We start from the raw sequence: 26,984 nt of genomic DNA, 5'->3' as shown, positions 1-26,984 counted from the left end.
AATTCACTCTGTCATGTAGTTACAAAAATTCTCACCATAAAATTATTTATAATGATAAATTGGAGACCATATAAATGTTATAGGTAAGCTTATGAGTTCATTAAATGTGTTTTATCCATAAATGTGATATGTAGTCATTAAAAAAGATAGTGTTGAGCTGTTTTTATTAACATATACATATATCTATGTTGTTTTTTTTTTTTGGCCATGCCATTTGGCTTGTGGGATCTTAGTTCCCCAACCAGGGATTGAACCTGGGCCCCCCGGCAATGAAAGTGCAGAGTCCTAACCACTGGGCTGCCAGGGAATTCCCAATATACCTATGATTTTTTTAATGAAAAAAAGCAGGTTACAAGGAAGCACGTACAATATAATCTCATTTTTGTGGAGGAAAAATTAGATACTTGTATGTGTATAGAAAAAAGTCTGAAGAATCCTATCCAGAATCGGAGAGCAAGATTAGCAGTCTTATTTTGTGTCCAAGTCCACTAGTAATTTTCCGAATCTTCATTTGTTTTGGTACCACTAACTGTAACTGTTAATTCTGGCTCCTGGGAAAGCCTCTGTCTTGTCCTGGATATAAATAAATCACCTCTCCCCTTAGTTCAACAAAGGAAAAAGGCTGGAGTTTTTTTTAAAGGAACTTTTCTAGGAAAATAAACAAAAAAGTCACAGTGAAAGAATAGAAACCAAAGTGTTTACAGAACACACATTACTTTTTCCTAAGTAGTAAAAGTCTATCCACCAACTAGCTTAGCTGATGCAGTTTATGGCACTCTAAAGTCCTTGTGGCAATTCTTTACCCAGATCTTTCTAGCCAAACCTAGTAAGTTGGAAGTTTTGATTCAGTACTACCATTTAGGAATGCTGTAGAAGAAAATGGGATGACATAGAAAAATGTATATAAAATATTAAATAAAAAATCAGATTATAAGATAGTATATATGATGGTATCCTAATTTTGTTTATGGTATATGGTGTAATGTACAGAAAAAAACAAAACAGATAATCTTGAAATGGTAGCAGTGGTTATCTTTAAGTGGTAGAATTACAGCTCATTTTAAATTTCTTTCTGGTTTTCTATTTTTCTAAATTTTTACAGAAATGTAGTAATTCACATCAAACTTATAAGGCTCCATATTACCACAGTCACGTCCTCAGGTTCCTCCTTGGTGGATTCAACCAGCCTCAGATTGTATACTATATTTGCACTCCGTGATTGTTTGAATCCTCAGATGCAGAACGATGGATAAGGAAGACTGACTAAGGGACTTGAGCATGGGGGTGGGGTCGGGTGTCCTGGAACCAGTCCCCCATGGATGTCAAGGCTTGACTGTATAGTTTCTGCTACAGACACGCCATGTTTTATTGTGCTTAGCTTTACAGTACTTCACAGATCGTGTTTTTTTACAAATTGAAGGTTTGTGGCAATCCTGTGTCAAGCAAATCTATCAGTGCCATTTTCCCAACAACATTTGCTCTTTTCATTGTCTCTGTGTCACATTTCGGTAATTCTTGCAATATTTCAAGCCTTCCACCAACAAAAAGATTACAACTTGCTAAAGGCTCAGGTAATGTTTAGTATTTTTTAACAATGAAGTATTTTTAAATTAAGGTGTGTACGCATTGATTTTTAGACATAATTCTACTGTACACTTAAAAGACTACTGTATAGTGTAAACATAACTTTTATATGCACTGGGAAACCAAAAAAATGCATGCAACTCGCTTTATCGTGATATTCACTTTATTGCAGTGGTCTAGAACTGAACCTGCAATATCAAAGGTATGCCTGTATATCAGTTCTAAACTCCTCTGGTTGTTTTATAAAGGCTCTTTCTTTTTTTTTTTTTTTTTTTTTTGGCTGCACCACATGGCATGTGGGATCTTAGTTGCCCAACCAGGGATCGAACCCATATATAAAGGCTCTTTTTAATCCAGCTTTTTCTACCCATCTAAATCTTCATAGTTTTGCCTCTGAATAGTCACCTTGTTCTTGGGCAGGAGGCATTATTAAATAAAGCTAAGAACATGTATGATCACTTCCTGTTTAGTATTGAAAGTACCCTCTCTTGTCTTTTGGTTTATATAGTACTGGAGCCAGCTAGGGTCCAACAGTGATCCACAAGTTTGTACATTGTGACTGACTTCTCTTTCCAGTATATCTACCAGATGCTTAGTTGTCCTCAGAGTCTGTTAGCAAATCAAAATGGTGTTAAACCTGGGAAAGTACTGCTCTTTAAAGATGTTAGCTGATTGTTGTTATTTAGCTGTCTTACGTGCAGTGGTGGGTGTTGGGCATTGCAGCTGGCAATACGAACAAGGAAATGGGGGAACACAGTAAGATATAGAAAACCTCAACTTTCTGTAAATTCGAATGGGTTGCTTTCTTAGAGTGAATTTTAAACTTCTTGGGTCCTTAAGTTTAGAAATCTATATAATAATAAATGAAATACAGTCACCGAAATAAACTTTGAGGATTATAAAAATAACCCAAGTATACTAGTTAGGACTGACGAGGCTGTTATGTATTAACAAATAATCCCCAAATTGCAATTGCTTAAAGCAATAAAGTTTCATTTATTGTTCACATTACAGACTGATGCAGGTTTTATGATTCTCTTTGCAGCTCTCTCTAAGCAGTGTCCTCTTCCATTATTTGATGCCACTATCTTCATATGTAGCCTCCTAATTTGTGACAGAAGGGAAGAGAGATTGTAGGTGATTTGCACAGAAGATTTTATTGGCATAGTTGGAAGTGGCTCATTCTGTTTCACTTACATTCTGTTTCACTTACATTCTTATGGTTAGAACCCAGTTTCGTGGCACATAAAAGTAAGGAAGGCTTATCTTCCTCTGTGCCTAGGAAAAATATAATGAAATGGGGTCACAAAGCATCGTGTCTGCCACACCAAAGTTTTAGAAGAATAAAATGTGCCACTAACCATATCTTATGGATGGGCTCTCTATTTTTTTTTCTCTTTATCTGTTTGCCTTCTCTCTAGTTTCCTTCTTGCTCTCTGCCTTTCTGTCACATTAAGTTGCCCAAGGTTGCAGTGGAGTGAGTGAAAAATGATCTTTTTCCCTATTGCCTTTATTTCTTAAGGGAGAAGAAAGTCCCAACTCTAAGTAAGTACATCTTGGCTAGTAAAGCTTTTTGTAGAAAACTTAAAAATTCCCTTTTCAGGAACATTCTTGCACTGCTGGTGGGAATGTAAATTGATACAGCCACTATGGAAAACAGTATGGAGGTTCCTTAAAAAACTACAAATAGAACTGCCATATGACCCAGCAATCCCACTACTGGCCATATACCCTGAGAAAACCATAATGCAAAAAGAGTCATGTACCACAATGTTCATTGCAGCTCTATTTACAATAGCCAGGAGATGGAAGCAACCTAAGTGTCCATCATCGGATGAATGGATAAAGAAGATGTGGCACATATATACAATGGAATATTACTCAGCCATAAAAAGAAACGAAATTGAGTTATTTGTAGTGAGGTGGATGGACCTAGAGACTGTCATACAGAGTGAAGTAAGTCAGAAAGAGAAAAACAAATACCATGTGCTAACACATATATATGGAATCTAAGGGAAAAAAAAAAGGTCTTGAAGAACCTAGGGGTAAGATGGGAATAAAGACACAGACCTACTCGAGAATGGACTTGAGGATATGGGGGGGGGAGAAGGGTAAGCTGTGACAAAGTGAGAGAGTGGCATGGACATTTATACACTACCAAACGTAAGGTAGATAGCTAGTGGGAAGCAGCCACATGGCACAGGGAGATCAGCTCCGTGCTTTGTGACCACCTGGAGGGGTGGGCTAGGGAGGGTGGGCGGGAGGGAGACACAAGAGGGAAGAGATATGGGAACATATGTATATGTATAACTGATTCACTTTGTTATAAAGCAGAAACTAACATACCATTGTAAAGCAATTATACTCCAATAAAGATGTTAAAAAAAATTCCCTTTTCAAAACTAAAACCTGAACTTGTTGAATCAGTCATATTTAGTTTTTATTTCAAATCTGAGCAGCTTAGAGTAGCATATTCTCATAGCTTTGCCTAATCTATAAATGTCAATTTTTATTTATGCTATCCATATAAAAAGGTCTCACTGTATCTGAAGAGATTCATTTATTTATTCATTCATCAAATTTTAATTGAGCTCCTGTTATATGCCAGGCACTATTCTAGGTATTGGGGATATAGTGATGAACAAGACAGAATTCCTATCTTGTATTCTGGTCAGATTTATTGATCATCAAAATCTGTGATGGATGGTGCAATATATCAATTAGTAACCATAAATTAATTAGTTAATATACCAATTATAAGGATTACAAAATTAGAGTAAGCATCATAGGATTAGTGTAATGTAAACAGATTCATGGTGGTTGGTATTTAGAAACCATAATATCACGGGGAATAATATGGATCTGTTTTTAATTTTAGCTTTAAAGAAACCGCCTGTTTCCTTTTCTCAATATGAAAGTCATCAAGTAATCTCCCATCTTCCAACTGGACAACCTCTCTCCCCAAATATGGTTCCAGGTATGAAGTCTTATTCTTAAAATTCCATTTGAAAATCAATTTTCTGGTCATGTATTGTTACATAGTGAATAAAACATGTCATTTAGCAGCACAGTGAAGTATCATTCATTATTCTACTTAACTTTGTATATCATCAAACGACTGATAAAAGCTCAGGGAGATTCATTGCAGCTCTATTTACAATAGCCCGGAGATGGAAACAACCTAAGTGTCCATCATCGGATGAATGGATAAAGAAGATGTGGCACATATATACAATGGAATATTACTCAGCCATAAAAAGAAACGAAATTGAGCTATTTGTAATGAGGTAGATAGACCTAGAGTCTGTCATACAGAGTGAAGTAAGTCAGAAAGAGAAAGACAAATACCGTATGCTAACAGATATATGTATGGAATTTAAGGGAAAAAAAGGTCATGAAGAACCTAGGGGTAAGACGGGAAAAAAGACACAGACCTACTAGAGAATGGACTTGACGATATGGGGAGGGGGAAGGGTGAGCTGTGACAGGGCGAGAGAGAGGCATGGACATATATACACTACCAAATGTAAAATAGATAGCTAGTGGGAAGCAGCCGCATAGCACAGGGAGATCAGCTTGGTGCTTTGTGACCTCCTGGAGGGGTGGGATAGGGAGGGTGGGAGGGAGGGAGACGCAAGAGGGAAGAGATATGGGAACATATGTGTATATATAACTGATTCATTAAAAAAAAAGAAAAAAGCTCGGGGAGAGATCATTACAAAATGAACTTTGTCTACTGGACTATTAAGAGTGGAAGAATTATTTGTTCTGCCACTCTGGACTACGTTCCCTTTCATCACTACCAGTATATATGTATTTACCTTCTCCAAAATGTGTTCAAGTTTATCTCACAGAGGCCTTCTATAAAATGAGTTCCGCCTGTATTAAACTCCCTACTCTGTACTTATCTGTGTGTTTTCTACTGAATACCTACTCAATTTTACAGAAATATTCCCCTAAAATGAGAATTGATATAATTAAAATTAATTGTAATAAAGATCTAAATCGAGGCTTTGATGAGTTAAAAAGGGAGGTGGGGGAAAGAAAAGTTATATCCAGGAGATACTAATAAGAAAGAATCAAGAGTTAACAGTTATGTCGCTGTGTAGATGAAAATGACTTCAAGATTAGAAATTCTAAAAGCCTTATTGGATTTTGGAGATTTCTGACAGCAATATAGAATTTGGAGGGAAGAAAAGTTACAGGTATCACTGCCATTTTAATCTTTGGGTTTCTACTATTGATATACATTCCATTGATGAATAGGTTTATAATCAATACTAAAGATACCCACCTGGGAATGATTAGTAAACTTCACACAACTAAAATCACATTGGTTATAAGATTTGATTAAAGAAATTAAATAAAGTTTTTAAAAAAAGCTACCTGACTACCCAGTATCAGATAACAGTGTCTTACCTTTTCTCGGGTACATCTTATGAAATTCTTCTGCAAAATATGACCTTAATTTGATGTTTTTATGCCATAGATTCTCATGTAAACCACAATGGAAACCCCAGAACTTCAAAACAGAAGCCTTCCAATCCTCTTCAACATTTAATTCCAGGCCCTAACTTGGAGAGTGAACCCAGAATTCAAGCAGATATTCTAAAGCAGGCTACTAAGGATCGAGCCGGTGATCTCCATAAATTGAAGCAAAGTAAGAATCAGTTGATGAATATTATGCTGAAAAGATTTCTTTAAATATAATATATTTATTTACAAGTCTGAATTAAGGTCTTCATTATTATAATCTCTAACTAATGGATGTATAGTGAAGTTATATACATACAAAGAGAAAGTATGGCAGTTATAAAATTTAAAAGAAAAGTAGGTTTTAAATGGATAGAGATATTTTAAAGAACACTTTCAAAAACTTCTCTTGTTCTCCAGTGTTAAAAAATAAATTTCAGGTGAGTTGATTTAAAAAAATGCTATTAGTTCTTATGAATGTAAAATTTTTCTGAGAAGTGAGAGAAGATATATTTTGTTAGGCTAATATATGAAAACTTTGATTAGAAAGGAGGGAAGATAAAGAGTTTTGAAAAATGAGTTCTGGAAGAAATAAAGACTGCCATCGTAGAAAGTTCAATGCTGTTTCCTTTTCCATTCCCTCCAATTGCAGTTTGCTTCATTTAGGTGCTAGAAGTGAAAGAAATTGAACAAACTCATAATACTGTGTAATAATGTTTGACTGCTTAATTGTTTCAGAGGTATTGATTATGATAAATGGACAATACCTGTTAATCTGCATAATTTTCTAATTGGTAGATTTTCAAGATGTATAAGAAAAAATTCCAGTAGTAGACAGAATTGGGAACAGGACAGTGGCTCTTAGACCAGCTCTCTTAAACTGTACTTTTCACTGCTTCTGCTTTTTAAGGCTTCTTCCCTTCAACTTCTGAATAGACAGAATGTCTGAAAGCTCCAGTTTGCTTTTGTTTACTTTTAATGATGGCTTCTTTGGCAACAACTCTTCAGAGCCGTGTTTAGGCATTTACTTGTACACAGGTTGTTTGTACTGTGATAACTGCACAGTGTTACATTTTTAAATTGGTCTTATGACAGTTATTCATATTTCTGCATCTATATGAATATATAATTTGTGTACATTTAATTGACTTTCCTTCCTTGACATTTTAAAGCGTATCCATGTATCTTGACTAAAGTATTATATAAAAAATATTTTTATTTACAAGAATATGGTTAACATTTTAAATACAGTGAAAAAATATTTCCTCCAAATCTTGTTGGGGAATTGGCTTCAAAACTTTTATCTCAACAAAAAGAGGTTTATAGTAAGGTCAGAATCTTACTAAGATAAAATATCTTAATTTGATCACTTAAGATTTTCTTCTACTTATAGTTTATTCTATAAAAATTGTTATTGTTGTCTTACCTCTCTTTTTTTTAACCAGTCTTTGGGTAAAGAATGTGATTGGAAAATGATCACCAGGAAATTACTACATTCCACAATTTTTTTTTTTTTTTTTTTTTGTCTGTGCCGTGTGGCATGTGGGTTCCTAGTTCCCCAACCAGGGATCAAACCCGTGCTCCCTGCAGTGGAAGCATGGAGTCCTAACCACTGGACCACCAGGGAATTCCCTACAATTTATTTTTAAAAGAGCCTATTGAGTTTTAAAATCTTACTCTGAATTCTTTTCAATGTATATATAGAGTTGAAATCAATGTGAGCACTATTTTGTGATTTACTTTGGCATTATTTCTTACCTGTGTTTTAACCTATCAAATAGTTATGTAGTTGTGATTTAAAAATATACATATATACATATACACACACGTAGACATATGCATATATTCCATTGTGTTTAGGCAATAATAATAGTTCATTTAGCTCTACTCTTTGATTATTTAAATTATTTTGTATTTTCTTATGTTAGATGTCGTGATTATGAATATCTTTTTTTCAAATTATTTCCTGCTTCTCCTACTTTGGGTATTCCTTTAAAAGTGTAGTCCCCTAACTGAATTTATTAGGTCAAAGTACTTGACTAACTTTATAGCTCCTGTTACATAATGTCAGATTGTTCTCTAGAACAGTTTTACAATGTCACTAGAGATGTTTACATTTATTTCTTTCCCTAAGGCCTGGCCACATTTGCTTTTTAACTCTTTTGTAAGGCATTTAGAATATAATGATTCCTTAAGGGTGTTTTAATAGGCATTTACTTTCTGGTGGCCTGTCCATTTTTATGTGAGGAATTATACTATAATTATATCTTGGTATATAATCTGTGCATCAGTTTTGACCACTGAGCCTGATAACTTTGGAGATTGATCCTATACCTTTCTGTCAAATCTTTATCAATAATTCAGATGCTAACCTTTGATAAATTAACTTTACTGCAGTTTCCTCTTCTGCCTTTTGTGATATGAGACTTTATTATATCATGCAAATGATTTTTTTAGAAATGAAAAATAAGTTTAAAATTGTGGTAAAATACATATAGAATTCACCAAAGTGCACAATTCAGCGGTATTTAGTACATTATGTGCAGTCATTACAACTGTCTAGTTCCAGAAAGTATTCATCACTACAAAAGAAAACCCTGTACCCATTAAGCAGTCACTCCCCATTTTCTCCTACCCACAGTCCTTGGCAATGACTAACCTATTTTCTGACTCTATGGATTCACCTGGAATCCTGGATATTTCATGTAAATGGAATCATACAATATGTAGCCTTTTGTGTCTGGCTTCTTTTGCTTAGCATACTGTTTTCAAAGTTCAGCCATGTTGTCACAGGTATCAGGACTTTATTTCTCTTATGGCTGGATAATATTCAATTGTATGAATACATTTTGTTTATCCATTCATCTGTAGATGGGTATTTGGATTGTTTCCACTTTTTGGCTATTGTGAATAGTGCTGCGATGAACATTCATTTACAAGCTTTTGTTGAACACTTGTTTTCAATTCTTTGTGTACCTAGATGTAGAATTGCTGGATTATATGGTAATTCTATGTTTAGCTTTATAGGAAACTGCCAAACTATTTTCCACAGCAGCTGCACCATTTTACAGTTCCATCAGCAATGCACGAGAGCTCCAGTTTCTCGACATCCCTGTCAACACTATCAGTACTTTCCACTGTTGCTGTTGTTTTTACTGTTGCCATCCTAGTGCCTGTGAAGTGGTATCTCATTGTGATTTTCATTTGCATTTCCCTAATGACTAATGACATTGAGCATCTTTTCAAGTTCTTGTTGGCCATTTGTATATCTTCTTTAGAGAAATGTATATTCAAGTCCTTTGCCCATTTTAAAATTGGGTTGTTTGTCTTTGCTGTTGAGTTTTAAGCATAATTTATATATTCTGAATACTAAACCCTCATCAGATGTATGATATGCAAATATTTTTACCCATTCTATCATTTGTTTTTTCACTCTCTGATAGTGTTCTATGATGCACAAAGTTTTAAATTTTGATGCAGTCCAGTTTGTCTATTTTTCTTTTGTTGTTCATGCTTTTGGTGTCATATCTAAGAAACCTTTGCCAAATCAAAAAGGTCATGTTTTCTTCTAAGAACCTCATAGTTTTCGCTCTTTTTTTAACTTGAGGTATAATTGATTTACAATATTATATTAGTTTCAGGTGTACAACATGATGATTCAGTGTTTGTATACATTGCAAAATGGTCACAACAATAATAGTTTTAGCTCTTATATGTAAGTTTTTTATCTATTTTAAGTTAATATTTATATACAGTATGAGGTAAGGATCCAACTATGTTCTTGTGTGCATCGGTATTCAGTTGTCCTAGCACTATTTGTTGAAGACACCTTCTTTCTCCATTGAACAGTCTTGGTATCCTTGTTGAAAATCAGTTGACCACACATGTATGGGTTTATTCTGGATTCTTAATTCTGTTCCATTGAGACCAGATGCCAGGAGCACACTGTTTGGATTACTGTCACTTTGTAGTAAGTTTTGAAATTGGGAACTGTGAGTCTTCCAACTTTGCCCTTCTTTATAAGATTATTTTGACTGTTTGGCATCTCTTACAATTCCATGTGAATTTTAGGATCTGCTTGTCTATTTCTACTAAAGAGACAGTTGGGATTTTAATAGGAATTACATTAAATCTGTAGATTACTTTGGGGAGTATTATCATTTGAACAATATTAGGTCTTCCAATCCATGAAGATGGGATGTCTTTCCATTTATTTAGGGTATCTTTAATTTTCTTCAGCAGTTTTTGTAGTTTTCAGTGTACAAGTCTTATGCCTCCTTGGTTAAATTTATTCTTAAACATTTAATTCTTTTTTATGTTATTGTAAATCAAATTGTTCTCTTGATTTCCTTTTCAGATTGTTCATTGCTAGTGCATAGAAATATGACTGATTTATTTGTTTACTTGGCTTTTGGTTTTAAAATTTTTAATGCAAATTTCTAAGAATTGCTAATATTTGGGTTCATCTTAGAATAGTATTTTATTTTCACTCTTTTAGAAGTAATAGTGTTTTTAAATATACTGTAAAAATATACCTATGTTATATACATTAGCATATACATAAACATATGTGTATATATATTAAAAAATCAATATTTTGAATATGATTCAAAAATTTTATGAGTATTTTACATCAACTACATTTTTTTTTTCTTTTTACCTTTCGACGTCCCTTCACCCATTTCTCCCATGTCCCCACCCCCAACCTCTGCCAACCACCAATCTGTTCTCTGTATCTATGAGCTTGATTTTTTTTTTTTTTCTTTTTGGCTGCATTGGGTCTTTATTGCTGTGGGCTTTCTCTAATTGTGGCAAGCGGGGGCTACTCTTCGTTGCAGCGTGTGGGCTTCTCATTGCAGTGGCTTCTCTTGTTGCAGACCACGGGCTCTAGACACAGGAGCTTCAGTAGTTGCAGCACATGGGTTCAGTAGTTGCGGCACGTGGGCCCTAGAGCACACAGGATTCAGTATTTGCGGTGCGTGGACTCAGTAGTTGCAGCATGCGGGCTCGCAGGCTGGGCTCTAGGACATGCAGGCTTCAGTAGTTGTGGCTTGCGGGCTCTAGAGCACAAGCTCAGTAGTTGTGGCTCACGGGCTTAGTTGCTCCATGGCATATGGGATCTTCCCAGACCAGGGATCAAACCTGTGTCCCCTGCATTGACAGGCGGATTCTTAACCACTGTGCCACCAGGGAAGTCCCTATGAGCTTGATTTTTATTTGTTTGTTTTACTTTTTCTTAGATTCTACATATAAAAGAGATCATATGGTACTTACTTATTTCACTTAGCATAATACCATCAAGGTTCAACCATGTTGTTGCAAATAGCAAGATTTCATTCTTTTTTGTTGCTAAATAATACTTCATTGCATATATATACCACACTTTCTTTGTCCATTCATCCACCAATGGACACTTAGGTTGTTTCCATATCTTGGCTATTGTAAATAATGCTGCAATGAACATGGGGGTGCCTGTTTCAAGTTAGTGTTTTCATTTTCTTCAGATAAATACCCAAAATGGAATTTCTGGATCATATGGTAATTCTATTTTTAATTTTTTGAGGAACCTTCATACTGTTTTCTGTAGTGGTTACACCAATTTACATTCCTACCAAGAGCATAAGGGTTCCCTTTCCTCCACATTTCTCCAGTAATGACTGATTTTTGTTTGTTGATCTTGTATCCTACAACTTAGCTGAATTTAACACAATAGGTTTTTATTTGTGTATATTCCAACATATCCATCTTGACTCTTACGACAACTTTCATTTCTTTTATTGCAAATCATCTGTCCTTTTTCTGGCCGTTAATATACTACTCAATTTTCATTTATTTTTTTTTTTACCACGAATGGATTATTTGACCTCTTTGGAATATACAATGATCCAAATTTAGTTTTCTCTATCTTGATTACCATTTGTCCGAGGATTATTATTTATTTTCCCTTTGTGATATTTACTTCTGGTTTATCTTGTACACACATAAACTCACATTAAATTATTTCACTATTTTTATCTCTCTCTAGAATTTCCATTTTTTTCCATTTCTTGTCTTTATCCCTAGCATATGGTACGATTCTGATACCAGTTCCCATGTGTGTGGGTTTTTCCCACACCACTAAGCAATTCTCTAACACCAGCTGGGTATCTACAGATTAACTCAATTCTGACACTATCTACCTGGAAATAGCCTCAGATCTCACAGGTTAAGGGCTCAGTCCTCCCCCACTTCAGATGCCAATTACAACTCCAGATTGTTGCCTATATTTCTAACTGACTGGATGAGGATCTAAGGTACCAACAGCCACCTTCTTGGGTGCAATTAATTTGCTGGAGCAGCTTGCAGAACTCGGAGAAACATTTTACTTACTAGATTACCAGCTTATAAAAACTATAACACAGGAGGAGCTATACGGAAGAGTTGCATAGGACAGCACAGAGCTTCCATGCCTGTTCCAAGCATGCCAATCTCCCCAAATCTCCATGGGTTTTTATGGAGGCTTCATTACATAGGCAATACACATTCATTACATTGCTTTATAATAATCTGAACCTACCTTAAAATTTTTTAAAAACTAAATTTTTCTCTGTTCTTCCAGAAGAATTTCACTGTCAGTTTATCAAGTTCTATGACTAGCCTCAAATGTAGTTTTAATTACCATTTTATCCTTTTTTTTAATCCTTACTGTTTTCTTCTTTGGTTTTATCCTTCTCAAAATCTTATTTGCCTAAAAGTTTCTATATAGTAGAAGAATTATTTTAAATAAACATTTGGGACTTCCTGGCAGTCCAGCAGTTAAGACTCCGTGCTTCCACTGCAGGGGGTGCAGGTTCCATCCCTGGTCGGGGAACTAAGATTCTGCATGCTGCGCAGAGTGACCAAAAAGGAAAAATAAAATAGAATAGAATAGAAAACAAATATTTAAGGTATATACAAGGAACTGTTACCAGAAGGGGGACTCCTTCCAGGGCCCTAGAGTGGTCTCTTGTCTAACACTTGGAAATGAATTGTCCATGGAGATGCATTTACTGACAAAGCAAAAGACTTTATTGGAAAGGAGTGCTCGAGCAGAGAGCAGCAAGGTAAGGGAACCCAGGATAACTGCTCTGCCACTTGGCTTGCAGTCTCAGGTTTTATGGTAATAGGGTTAGCTTTCTGGGTTGTCTCTGGCCAGTCATCTTGCCTGTGCCCATATTTGGTCCTATTCAAGGCCCTTCCTGATGGCGTGTGCATCTCTCAGTCAAGATGGTTTCCAGCAGGAGGGTTTCTGGAAGGTTGGCAGGACATATTATGGACTGGTGTCTCCTCTCTTCTTTGGGAACCAAATTCTCCTGGTTGGTTTGTGGTGGCAGCACTGTGTTCATTAGCAGGACCTCCTGTTGTGAGACTACTTATGCAGGTGGTTATTACCATGTCTGGCCAAGGTGGGTGGTTTTGGTCAATGGTTTCCTAATAGAACCATTAGAGATAATCTAATGCCCTATTACTCACTACTCTGGACAAACAGCATCCACATCACCTGTGATTGTTAAGATTTCAGACCCTACCCTAGACCTTATTTATATTAACATTAAAGTTTGAGACTCCACTATTACGTGATTTCTTCATTTTACAGACAAGAAAATTTAGATCCAGAGTGTTTAATTTACTTGAGGCAAATAGTGGAACAACCAGGACTATTATCTAGGTCCCTTATCTTCAGGTTCACTGTTTTTTCACTGTATCCCACTACCTCCTCTATACTTTTAAAGTTTTGGAAAAATTCTTTAATAGTTCCTTTTCTTGTTCTATTTCTGGCAAACTCCTAATTGTACTTTAAAGCTGTGCTCTGCTGGCATCTATTTGATAAAGCCCTTCTCATATCCCTACTGTCTTGACCAAATCAATCATTCCCTTCTCACTGTATAGTTGACCCTTGAACAACATGGATTTGAACTGCATGGGTCCACTTATATGTGGATTTTTTCACTAGTAAATACTACAGTACTACACAGTCTGCAGTTGATTGAATCTGAGGCTGTGGTTGCTGCATGTATGGAGGTGCAACTTTAAATTATATGTAGATCTTTGACTGTGCAGAGGGTCAGTACCCCTAACCCCCATGTTGTTCAAGGGTCAACTGTACTTCAATCCATTGAACATATTATCATTAGTGTATATACCACATCATTATGTAATTAACTGTTGAAGGGGAGGAAAAATTTTTCCATGACCTTTTTAGGATCCCTGGCTGGGTCTGAAAATTAAACTGAGAAAGATTAACAGGAAAAAAAAACCTACAAATTTATTTAATGTGACACAGGGCCCTTCATAAGGAAAAGGAGACCCAAATAAATGGTTAAACCTGAATTTTTATTTTTAAAAAAATTTAAACAGTAAGTATATATATGTGAAATAATTACTGTAGTAGTACAGAAAATTTAATCATTTTACATTATAAAAATGATTTATGCAGAAGTGGTTTAGTTTAGAGAAATTGGCATTATTATTACTGACATCATTTAGATATAACTGAGAAAAAATATAAGATGAATAAAAAGTTTTTGGAACATGATATCCAAGAAAGTTTTTTTTTGTTTTTTGTTTTTGTTTTTGTTTTTTGCGGTACGCGGGCCTCTCACTGTTGTGGCCTCTCCCGTTGCAGAGCACAGGCTCCAGACACGCAGGCTCAGCGGCCATGGCTCACGGGCCTGGCCGCTCCGCGGCATGTGGGATCTTCCCAGACTGGGGCACGAACCCACGTCCCCTGTGTTGGCAGGTGGACTCTCAACCACTGCGCCACCAGGAAGGCCCCCAAGAAAGTTTTTAATCTTCATTTTGTTTTCAGTCAGTATCAAGGTGGCTCTCTCCAGGTCATTGTGCAATAAACTATTGGTACAAACCAAAACATGATTATGGAAATACTGTATGAGTTTACCCACCCTTTTACTGAGAATCTCCTCTCTTTTGTCTCCTCCCCTTAGTGAAATAATTTCAAATTCCCTAATTTCAACATATTCCATAATAATATGTCTAACTATAAAATTATGTTTACATAATATGTATATGTAAAATATATATACATACACACAACACTTAATACTCATGCAAATATTAGAGAAAAGTAAGAGATTCTTTAAGATACTTTTTTTTTTTTTTTTTTTTTTGCAGTACACGGGCCTCTCACTGCTGTGGCCTCTCCCGTTGCGGAACACAGGCTCCGGACGCGCAGGCTCAGCGGCTGTGGCTCACGGGCCCAGCCGCTCCGTGGCATGTGGGATCTTCCTGGACCGGGGTACGAACCCGTGTCCCCTGCATCAGCAGGCGGACTCTCAACCACTGTGCCACCAGGAAATCCCTAAGATACATTTTTAAAGGCAGGAAAAAAGAGGCAGAGGGAGAGATATCCATTCAGTCTGAACAGAGAAAGACAGAAGACAGATCACATATTTCATTGAATCTGAAAGTCATTAATTTTAAGTTCAACACTTTTTTTTTTTTTTGCCACGCCATACAGCCTGCAGGATCTTAGTTCCCTGACCAGGGATCAAACCCGTTTCCCCTGCAAAGGAAGTGTGGAGTCTTAACCACTGGACTGCCAGGGAAGTCCCAACACATTTTTTTTTTTTTTACCACCAAGAAAGGAAAAAAGTTCCTGCCAATTACACTATGACACATCACTGATTTGAAGATGTATCCTGATGTTAGCAGTATTAAATGTGAAAAAGTCCGTCTTAGAATCAATGAAATGTATATGTAGTATTTTTTGTCTTTTTTCTATTTTGAGTGATATCTTCTTTCTTAAAAATCCATTTTCAAGATTAATATTTTAGATTAACATTAGGGTAAGTTTTACCTCCAAGTAACTGAAATGGTAAATGAGAATGTCAATATGCTGCAAAAGTTTCCTTTTTTCATGAATTATCTCTGAAGTCTAAAATGTGTTTAGTGAGTGACCCGTTCATAAAGAAGAGGTTTCCTTTGCCAATAAACAAGTTATAGATTTGATACAAATGAGTGATCATTATTCATGTCTGGAACTTCATGGGCTCAGCCCTCCGAGTTAATAATTAACGCAGGGTTTCCCTGGTGGCGCAGTGGTTAAGAATCCGCCTGCCAATGCAGGGGACACAGGTTCGATCCCTGGTCCGGGAAGATCCCACATGCTGCAGAGCAACTAAGCCCGTGCGCCACAACTACTGAGTCTGTGCTCTAGAGCCCGCGAGCCACAACTACTGGGCCCACGAGCCACAACTACTGAAGCCTGCGTGCCTAGAGCCCGTGCTCCACAACGAGAGAAGCCACTGCAGTGAGAAGCCCGCGCACTGCAATGAAGAGTAGACCCCGCTCACCGCAACTAGAGAAAGCCCACATGCAGCAATGAAGACCCAGTGCAGCCAAAAATAAATAAATAAAATAAATAAATTTTTAAAAAAATAAAATTAAAATAATTAACGCAGAATTGGGAACATATTTGCCTACTTTTTGTTTCCTCTAGATTAGTGTTCGAAGTGCAAATCTATATTATTAGACTAATTTCCCCTTCCAATTTATTATTTTTTTAATTAATTTTTATTGGAGTGTAGTTGCTTTACAATGTCGTGTTAGTTTCTACCATACAGCAAAATGAATCAGCTATACGTATACATATATGTCCTCTTTTTTGGATTTCCTTCCCGTTTAGTTCACCACAGAGCACTGAGTAGAGTTCCCTGTGCTATACTGTAGGTTCTCATTAGTTATCTATTTTATACATAGTATCAATAGTGTATATAAGTCAATCCCAATCTCCCAATTCCTCCTACCTCTCCCTTCCCTCTTGGTATCCATACATTTGTTCTCTTCGTCTGTGTCTATTTCTACTTTGCAAATAAGGTCATCTATACCATTTTTCTAGATTCCACATATATGCGTTAATGTACGATATTTGTTTTTCTCTTTTTGACTTCACTCTGTATGACAGTCTCTAGGTCCATCCACGTCTCTACAAATGACCCATTTTCGTTCCTTCTTATGCCTGAGTAATATTCCATTTCCCCCTGCAATTGAGAACCCTTCAACAAATTTGTTATTCAGTCTTCAAAAGAAATGTATTTATCTTGCCCAAATTAATGGGAGTCTTAGACAGCTGAATATTCCTTCCAAATCTTTTGGGGTTTTTTTATTAGCTGTTACATAATTAAATAGTGCAATCTGGTATCTCACTATGGTACAGGCAGATTTTAGGACCAACTATTCCTTTTCCAATCAATGCTAAATACTTAGCGTTGAATGTTTTTGTAATAGGCTTGATGAAGAGTGGAAAGATATGATAGGACAAAGGATATGAAGTAAGTGTAGTAAACTGGGAGAAATTTAGCAAGGCTCATTTGTTCAGATTCTTCTTGATGTTCTTCTGTCTTGGATATAAGGATATTCCTTTACTCCAGGTATAGGGAGGATACCACTCACATGAGGGTTTTATGACCTGCTTCAGGGGAAGGTCAGAAAGTCCTTTCTGCACATGCCATTTCTCAAATTCCTTCAGCTTGAAATATTTGATATTTCAAGGTGCTATGTTTTCAGGTTGCATGTCCTGAAACCTGTCATTCCCCTCTCTGAAAGTTCCAGATGAAGTTTCACAATCCAGAAACTGAGTTGTTAGCTTGCTCCATAACCCATTGAACTAGTCTCAGTCCTGGGTATTTCAAGGGAAACATAAGAAAAACAAAGGTTAATGGTTGGTACAAACTGTAAACTCGGTTTTTTAGTCCAGAAGACAGCCAATCAAGAAGATTTTCTAGATGTTGGACCTGAACCATCTTCAGATGCTTCATATTGCATTGGCAATATAACAGCTTTTCCTTGAATATCTGGTAATGTCATCAGGTGATCTGTTGAACTTTCTAAGTGGCCTAAATGGCAACAGGCACAAAGGTTGTCCATACATGAACTGTTGTGGTGATTTCTCTGAAGTTTATATCAAACTGTCCATCTTCAGCTTGCAAGGCTTTGGGAAAAGGACAGTTTTAAGTTTTAATGATTCAAAGTTAGAAGGGGTGAGAAAAATTGGAAACTTTAATTTGGAGAGTTGCAGCCAGATATTGAAGGAAACTAAAAGGATTCCGCATCTAGTCTAGTTTGCAGGTAGGTAACAAGATCTTAAAGACAATAAATAGGACTAGTATTTAATAGCCACAAGGGTTTACTGTCATTTTCTGTTGAAGCATCATTTTTCTCTCTATAGTCACCCCATTTCTATCAAAGATAATCAAAGACTATTTTTCAAAATAAGTCTAGTCTCATTAAACTTGGCCTGATTATTTATGTGAGTACAAGAATAGTGATTGACCACATAGGTCTTTTGAGTTTTCTTTGCTGGAACTTTTCATAAGGATTCTCAGATTGGATTTTTAAAAGCCTCTGGAGGTGAGGAAGCCAAGCCAGAGACTCGCCTTCAGACTTTGCCTGCAGTACCTAGAGACAGTTCCTATCTTCTTGAGGTTCACAAGATATCCTGAAGTTCCTGGGCCTGCCAGGATGTGACCTTCCTTATTCATCTGTAAGGCTGGGAACTTTGTATACCAGGTATAAGCTGGTTTTTCCGAGGGGGGATGGGGGCACTTTTTAAGTATTGACACTTTAAACCCAGCCCTAGTTCCATGAAGCTGTCGGTCATATCAGATTTTATGCATCATTCCCAAATATGACATTCTAGTCAGGGCCTTGGTAATATAGCCAAAGTTTCCAACTGTGTTCTATTACAAGGAGAGCAGATTCTTACTGAACTTAAAATAACTATATTGCCATGAAAACAAGATTTCTGACTAAGAGCTCCTGAATTCTGGAGGGATTAGGTAGGGAGAAAAAAGTATACTTTTGTGAATAAAGATAAATAACACCAAATTGCTGTGTTATAGATAGCTTAAGAGATATGAGCAAAGGGTTTCCTTAAATCTGGAAAACAAAAGATTAAAGGACCTCAATGTTGGGTAGTGTGTCCTGAATCCTATAACTGTTTGTATACATGTCTTCTCTGTTAGAGTGGTAACTCACAAGGGCAGGACCTGTGTCTTATTCTTTTTTATTTTCCCAGCCTTGCATGTACATAGTAAACATTTGTTAAACTTACTGCGTTACTTTTGGAATTTTATATTTCTGTAGTTAGTCACACAATCAAAATGATTACTTGGTCATAAATTATATAATACATGAGAAGTTCCCTACTTTTAATTTCTTTATTCTAAAATTCTTAGTCCTGAATCTTTTATAGTCTTTCTTTTTTTAAATTGTAGTTTACGGATTGTTTAAAATTTTTTTTATTCTCCAAAAACCCAACTACTAATTTTGCCACTTTTTAATTTTCAATCTGCCTTTTATTTTATTCTTTGCTATTTGTGACTTGTCACTTTATTCCCCTTTTAAGTTTTTGGACAGATACTTAATTCTTCACACTTAATTCTTTCTTACTAATATATTAACTTATAAACAAACTTTTATCAAATGCCTGTTAGGCAAAACACTATGCATTTGTAACCACAATTTTTCCTCTGTTGTTTTGTTGTGTGTATTAAGTTTTTATATACTAAATTTCCATTTCTATTGTCTTTTAAAAATATTTTGCCATTTTATTCTGACTTTAATTCTTCATGAATAAGCATTAAGGGCATTTTTTTCTCTATAGTTTTAATTGTTTTTGTTTGTTTGTTTGGCCATGCTGTGTGGCTTGCAGAATTTTAGTGCCCCAACCAGGGATTGAACCTGGGCCCTCAGCAGTGAAAGCATGGAGTCCTAACCACTGGACTGCCAGGGAGTTCCCTCTATAGTTTTAATTGTTAACTTCACTTTTCCATCTGTATTCAAAATAGGTAAAAGAGAATGTTTAGAATAGCAGATGAGGGATAAGTGTATTTGTTCATTAGGGAGATTAAGGCTTATAGGAATGGCCAGGCTTTAGTGGAATTTGAAGAAAGTGATCTTGTGTTAGGCTAGATCTATATGTTCTGGTTCCAAAACTTCGTTAAATAGCAAAAATAATTCTTTGCAGAGATTGAAAACTGATGAGACTTCACCATATCCAGCTAGCATATTAGTTTTGTTCAGTCCACACAGTGATTTTTAAAAATCTGAAATAGTTGCCAGTATTTAAAAGTCAAGAGATTTCATGTAAAATTCCCAGTCTCTAATTCTCTTAAACCAGATTGTTTGACATAATCACTGGAACTGATTATGACTATTCTGTTTAGAATGAGACTTGCCTTGTCCCATTTCTCATAATCCCACTTTGACATAATGCATCCAGTTATCTTGCTTGTCTGATACTTGGAGGCGTTTGAGTTTGTGACCACTTTCTATAACATGAGAATATAGAATAGAAACCTTGTAGTTGATCCAGGGCAGGGGCTTAGCTGTATGTTAGAAACCTTGTAGTTAACCTCATGGCAGTATAGAAAGGTACATAAGGTTAGACTGGGCTTGAGAGGGAAGTATTACCTGAAAGTTAGCGAGCAAGGGGTATTAGACTGAGAAGTAATATTGAAAAATGGTAAATGAGGAGATGGTAGTCTCGAGAAAAAAGGTACTGCGTTAAAAATTCCAGAGACAGAACACTGTTATCATAATGAGGCCTTATTGATAAATGAAAGGTACGAAGTAGGAGTAGGAAGAAAGTGTCTGAGTATGTGAAGAAATCTCTTTTTCTGTCCTGACTCCTTTTGCATCATGGAGACAGTTATAATCTCAGTCCATATCGTCATCTAATTTTACTTCATCTAGAGACCAAAGGTATATATAGAGATCAATAAGTACAAATAATAGAAGTGTAAATAGGTAATGAATATAAAAGTATTTGATCCTGTAGATACTAAATGATATGCTGTTAGAACAAGTTGAAAATTTTGTTGAAACTGACTACTGGACATAGGGGGAAAAATCTTAGATTTTATACAATAACCACAACAATTTTTTTGACAGTTTTAAATTTAGCATATTTTATAACTTAATATATCACACTTATATTGATACATTTTTTATAAATTTAATTTTGTCTTGCCACATCATACAAAAATGGCTAGGTAATTTGTTGGCATGTTTTGCCATTATTTAGAAAATATATTTGTGTTGGTTTAATTTAAAATGTAGAATGTAGTCTATATGGTGATACAAAATATAGTTTAGGGGATACTTCAGAGTATCCTGGAGGCACACTTCAAAGAAATAGTCAGACATCCTCCAAAGTAGTTGAAATGGAGAATTCATGGAAGACCCACCTGTTTGCCAATTAGGAGGGCTGTACTCTATATATTTAGATGCCTTGAATTGAGAAAACAGTTCATTTCAAATGTCAGCCCTGTACTGAAAGTCACAAGGACTTTCAAAACAGTAGGTGGTGATTGTTGATCAATATGGGCTTTTCTGTATGCCTGCTCCAGGGTGAGTAGCAGCAGAAATTCATTTATTTAACTGTGGTTAATGATTCCCCTGAACAACTTGGTGAGACAAGGTAGTGTATCAGAGAGTACATCATTTTATGTATGGATTTTTTTTAAAGTATTTTTCAACCTCTGATCTAGATGGCTTAGTGGGTTTATCACCTTTGAGATATCCACTCTGCTCACACAGATAACAATAGATAAAATGTAAAAAGAGAGAACTAAAAGGATATTGATAATCTCAAAAACATGTTAAAAATTACTGTGGTCAAGAAATGAAACAGGGGCTTCCCTGGTGGCGCAGTGGTTGGGAGTCCGCCTGCCCATGCAGGGGACACGGGTTCATGCCCCGGTCCGGGAAGATCCCACATGCCGCAGAGCGGCTAGGCCCGTGAGCCATGGCCACTGGGCCTGCGCGTCCGGAGCTCCGCAACGGGAGAGGCCACAACAGTGAGAGGCCTGCATACCGCAAAAAAAAAAAAAAAAAAAGAAATGAAACAAAAATACATGATGATGAAAGGAAATGAATGATTAGACCTATTAGATTCCAGGTCTGGAAATGAGGCTTCAAGGAATTTGACTCTTAAGAGCAAAAGAATATAATGGGAGCCAGGCTTATTGCTTAATGCCAGAATCTAAATAAGGCCCCATCTTTCTTGGCAGAGGAAGCAGAAAATAAATGTTGCTGACTGCCATCAAGAACTACAGTGTTTAGCAACCTGAAGGCTTATGGAGCCAGAAACCTGCAGATGCAGCCTTATGACCATACTGCATGGTCATACCACATCACTATTAGTTCTGTAACGAATCTGTGCTATCCCAAATAGCATCATGGTATAGAAACTCTGAAATGTGATTTAAAAATCTTATTCTAGTCTGGGGAACTGGGACATCTCTCAAATGAATACATAATAAAATAAAATAATTTTATTTTAAATAAAATACAATAAAATGAATAGGTGAACACAGAGAGGATAGAAGAGAAAAAACACAAATACCCCGCCCCCCATACACACATCCACACTGAAAATTAATTAGCAAACCAAAACCCCCAAATATATGAAAAATGTTAATGCTAAGAGAGCCAACATACCAACAATTGAAACATGAAAATTATTTTTGTGTTTAAGGGTCCTCAAAGAGAGATGATGAAGTAACTTATTCAAAAAGAGAAGAGATTAAGAAACAGGCAGAAATAAAACAAAAACAGCTAGCTATAAAAACCAGTTATACATTTTAGAAATGAAAAGTATAATCATTGAAATAAAAAATCAACTTATGAGATAGACCATGAACATAGTTGACTGACTGATTAGGAATCTTGTACTGAGATATTCAACAAGAATGTAGCACAGAGTAGCAAAGACATAGATATAGAGATAAGTATATATCATATGTATATGTGACAGAGATGTTAAGAGAGACAGAATATATATGTGTGTCTAATAGGAGTTTTGGGTAGAGAATAGAGTAAATGGTAGATAATCAATATTTGAAAACTTTAAAGTGCTCAGAGTTTTCTGAGGTTGAAGAAAGACATGAATTGTTAGATCAGATATGCCTGAGATAAATGAAGAAAGTCTTTGCTTTTAGGCATTGTAGGAAAACCTCAGAGTATCCAAAAATAAAGGGAAAAATCTTAAATGATACCAAAAAATATAGATTATTTCCAGGGAGTGACAATTATATTGACAGCACATTTTTCATCAGCAAATTAAATGCCAGACAATAATAGAATAATATCTTCATCCTGATGAGTAGAAAATAACTATCAACATAGACTATTATACCAGCTAATGAGGACAGCAAGGACAAAATGAAGATGTACTCAGTGGGTAGAGGAGGAATAGGAGATAATATTGAAAGAAAGGAAGAAGAAAATTCAAAGAAAGGCATCCAAACAGTAAGATCAAATATTACAAAAACCATAATAAATATAAACAGATTAAAGTTACCTGTTATAAGAGATGATAAAAAGATATGCAAATCAAATCCAGCTATATATAGTGTTTACAACTAAATCTTAAACACAAACATGTAGAAAACATGAAAATAAAAGGACTATAAAAGAGGCTTCTCACTTCTGGGTATATACCCCAAAGAATTGAAAACAGGGACTTGAACAGGTATTTGTACATTCATATTCATAACAGCATTATTCACAATAGCCAAAAGGTGGAAGCACCCCAAGTATTCAACAAATGAATGTATAAACAAAATGTGGCATATATGTACAATGGAATATTATTCAGCTTTAAAAAGGAATGAAATTCTGACACATGCTACAACATAGATGAACCTTCAAAACGTTATGATAGGGCTTCCCTGGTGGCGCAGTGGTTGGGAGTCCGCCTGCTGGTGCAGGGGACGCGGGTTGGTGCCCCGGTCCAGGAGGGTCCCGCGTGCCACGGAGCGGCTGGGCCCGTGGGCCATGGCCGCTGAGCCTGCGCGTCCGGAGTCTGTGCTCCGCAACGGGAGAGCTCGCGGCAGGGGGTGGGGGGGGGCGTACCAAAAAAAAACACAAAAAAACAAACAAAAAAATCGATCATAAGTGTGAGAAGATGTACATACCATGCAATTTAGCACCTAATATGTTACCTACAAACGTTCTTATATATAAGGAGGCATGTACAAGAATATTTATTGTTTATTACATTGAAAATTGAAAACAAATAATCATCAGTATGATAATATCAAGGTGTATGTACCAGACATACAGTGGAATCACATAGGAGTTAAAATAAATGAATAAAGCTACATTTATCAACGTTGGTAAATCTCAAAAGCATAATGTGGAGGGAATAAAGCAAGTTGCAGAACAGATATATTAAGGTGCTGTGTTGGGAGTCCCCCAAGACCACCCTGAGGCTTGATGATTCAATAGAAGAGTTCACAGGACCCAGAGGAGTTATAATACTCACAGTTATAGTTTAGTACAGCAGAAGGACAGAGATTAAAATTGGTAAATGGAAAAGCTCATGGAGCAAGGTCTAGGAAAAAGCAGATGTAAGCTTCCAGGTGTCTCCTTCCAGTCTCCAGCAAAGAAGTGTGACAAAACACATGTGAAGTGTTGCCAACCAGGGAAGCTCATGTGATCCTTGGTGTCCAGGGTTTTTATTGGGGGTCATTCATGTAGTATCCTCATGTAGTCATGTAGTGCCCACGTGACTGAGGTCAGCTATTCAGACTCTAGACCTGCCTGCCTCCACCTAGCAAAAACAAATATTCACCATGAATCACTTCATTAGGATAAATTTGTCCAATCAAACTGGTAAGCATGGCTCAAGGGCTCAGAAGTTATATCCCACAATCAAGCCAAGGACCAGTCCTGAAGACAAGCCTTTCTTTGCAGTGTACAATGACCTTGTGAAGTAGATATAGGAAGCCTTTTAAAATCTCTGACTTTAAAGGTCTTCCATAATTATTCCCAATTCAAACTTCATCTTTCAGACTTCATCTTTCTGCTTCCTAATATAAATCCAGTCAAATTAATCTCTTTACTGTCTCCTGAATACTCCATCTTCGTTCTTATTTGAATGCTCCTTTCCTTCTCTCTGTCATGGTCCAATATATTTGCCTCTTTTTTGTGAGGCAAACATGATAACCACTACACTATAGAAACCTGATTGCCTCTTTTTTGAAACCTTCCTTTCTAGCTCTAACCCACACTGATTTCTCCCTTGTATAATTTTTTGCAAATATGATGCCTAATATATAATTTAGCAGTCTGTTATATTGATCAGCATCATGCATTTTATTTATATAGCCATATTCATTCACTGTCTACTGTGAAGTTTGATATCCCCAACTTGACTGGCAATTTTATGTAGTTGGCTCTGTTTTTTTGTCTCTTGTTGTCTATTGTACTGTATGAATTACTATTGTGGTCATCCATTCTTGTTAGTGATTTTCTTATTATCTCTGTAGGTCACTGTAACTGTAGTATGAAAATTTTATGACTGAATTCAGGCTAGTCAGAACACCAAACACCTTTTAAAAAAAGAGAAGAAACTTTGTAAATTGTTCTGTTGGAATATTATAATAGGTACAGGTCGACCATTTCTTTGATTAATATACCATGTCCTTATAATATTAGTTAAATTAACTATATTTTGCAATAACTTTTTTAGACTAATTTTTTGGTCTTCTATATTTCATAATTCTCATAAAAAATGAAAATATTTTCTTGGAAGAAATCATGTACCTTGAGAAACTCACTAGTAAGTACCATATCAAAATGTTTATATATTTAAAACAGCAATTTCACATTGCATAAAGATGATTTAACTGCTCCAGGTATTTTGTCCATAATATTGCATATTAAAAAAAGAAAATATAGATTTCTATAAATCTCCCTTTTTTCTTTCTTACATTGGCATCATTTATGTTATCATTAGAGAAACAGATAATAATAAAAGACACCAAAATGTTTTGTTTTGTATAACTATCATTAGGAGACAGGGTCTTTCTCACAAATAGCTTACCTATTCTTCTCTTGTTAATTCTTGTATATCCTTTTATATAACTCTTGTATATCCTTTTATCCTTCTTAACTCTTGTATATCCATTTCTTTTCTCTAACTCTTTTATCAACTTTTCCATTTATTTATTGTACATACCCAACTCTATTCTAGAATAGATTTAAGATGACTTTATGCTCTTTTTCATTATTCCCATTTACTTCAGTCCCCCTTTTTTTTTTACTGCCCCCCCACCAAAAAAAAGCCTATGTGAGTATGATTTATTTTTTAACTATTTTCCTGATAGACTATTTTTTTTATTGTGGTATAGCTGATTTACAATATTACATTATTTTCAGGTGTACAACATGGTGATTCAAAATTTTTATAGATTATGCTCCATTTAACGTTATTGTAAAATGTTGGCTCTATTCCCAGTGTTGGACAATATATCCTTATAGCTTAATTATTCTGTATATAGTACTTTGTACTTCTTAATCCCCTACTCCTATCTTGCACCTCCCCCCTTTTCTCTCCCCACTGGTAACCACTAGTTTGTTCTTTTTTTTTTTTTAATTTATTTATTTATTTTTGGCTGCGTTGGGTCTTCGTTGTTGCTAGTTTGTTCTTTGTATCTGCAAGTCTGTTTCTGTTTTGTTATATTCATTAGTTTTATTTTTTAGATTCCACGTATAAGTGATAACATACAGTATGTATCTTTCTCTGTCTGACTTATTTCACTAAGCATAATACCCTCCCTGTCCATCCATGTTGTTGCAAATGGCAAAATTTTCATTCTTTTTTATGGTTAAGTAGTATTCCATTGTATATATATATACCACATCTTCTTTATCCATTCATCTATTGATGGACACTTAGATTGCTTCCGTATCTTAGCTATTGTAAATAATATTGCTATGAACATTGGGGGGTACATGTATCTTTTTGAATTAGTGTTTGCATTTTCTTCAGATATATACCCAAGACTGAAATTGCTGGATTATATGGTAGGGTTTTTTTTGTTTTTTTTTTTTAGGACACACAGTGCCAAATGTGGGATCTTAGTTCCCCGACCAGG

The 26,984-nt window shown here is 35.8% G+C and overlaps 1 protein-coding gene across 2 annotated transcripts in view; it reads left to right on the top strand.

The window, feature by feature from the left end:
- The window catches only part of GOLM2 (golgi membrane protein 2), a 111,426-nt gene that overhangs the window by 72,840 nt on the left and 11,602 nt on the right, over positions 1-26,984 (top strand). For both annotated transcript variants that reach the window (XM_030842684.2, XM_030842685.3), the window contains exons 7-8: positions 4,463-4,561; positions 6,074-6,244. In XM_030842684.2, coding sequence (XP_030698544.1) covers positions 4,463-4,561; positions 6,074-6,244 — 270 coding nt within the window. The remainder of the gene's footprint in view (positions 1-4,462; positions 4,562-6,073; positions 6,245-26,984) is intronic.

The sequence above is a fragment of the Globicephala melas genome, chromosome 2 (genome assembly GCF_963455315.2).
Source record: "Globicephala melas chromosome 2, mGloMel1.2, whole genome shotgun sequence".
In the NCBI taxonomy this organism is placed as follows: Eukaryota; Metazoa; Chordata; class Mammalia; order Artiodactyla; family Delphinidae; genus Globicephala; species Globicephala melas.
This window is presented reverse-complemented; position numbering and strand designations above follow the sequence as displayed.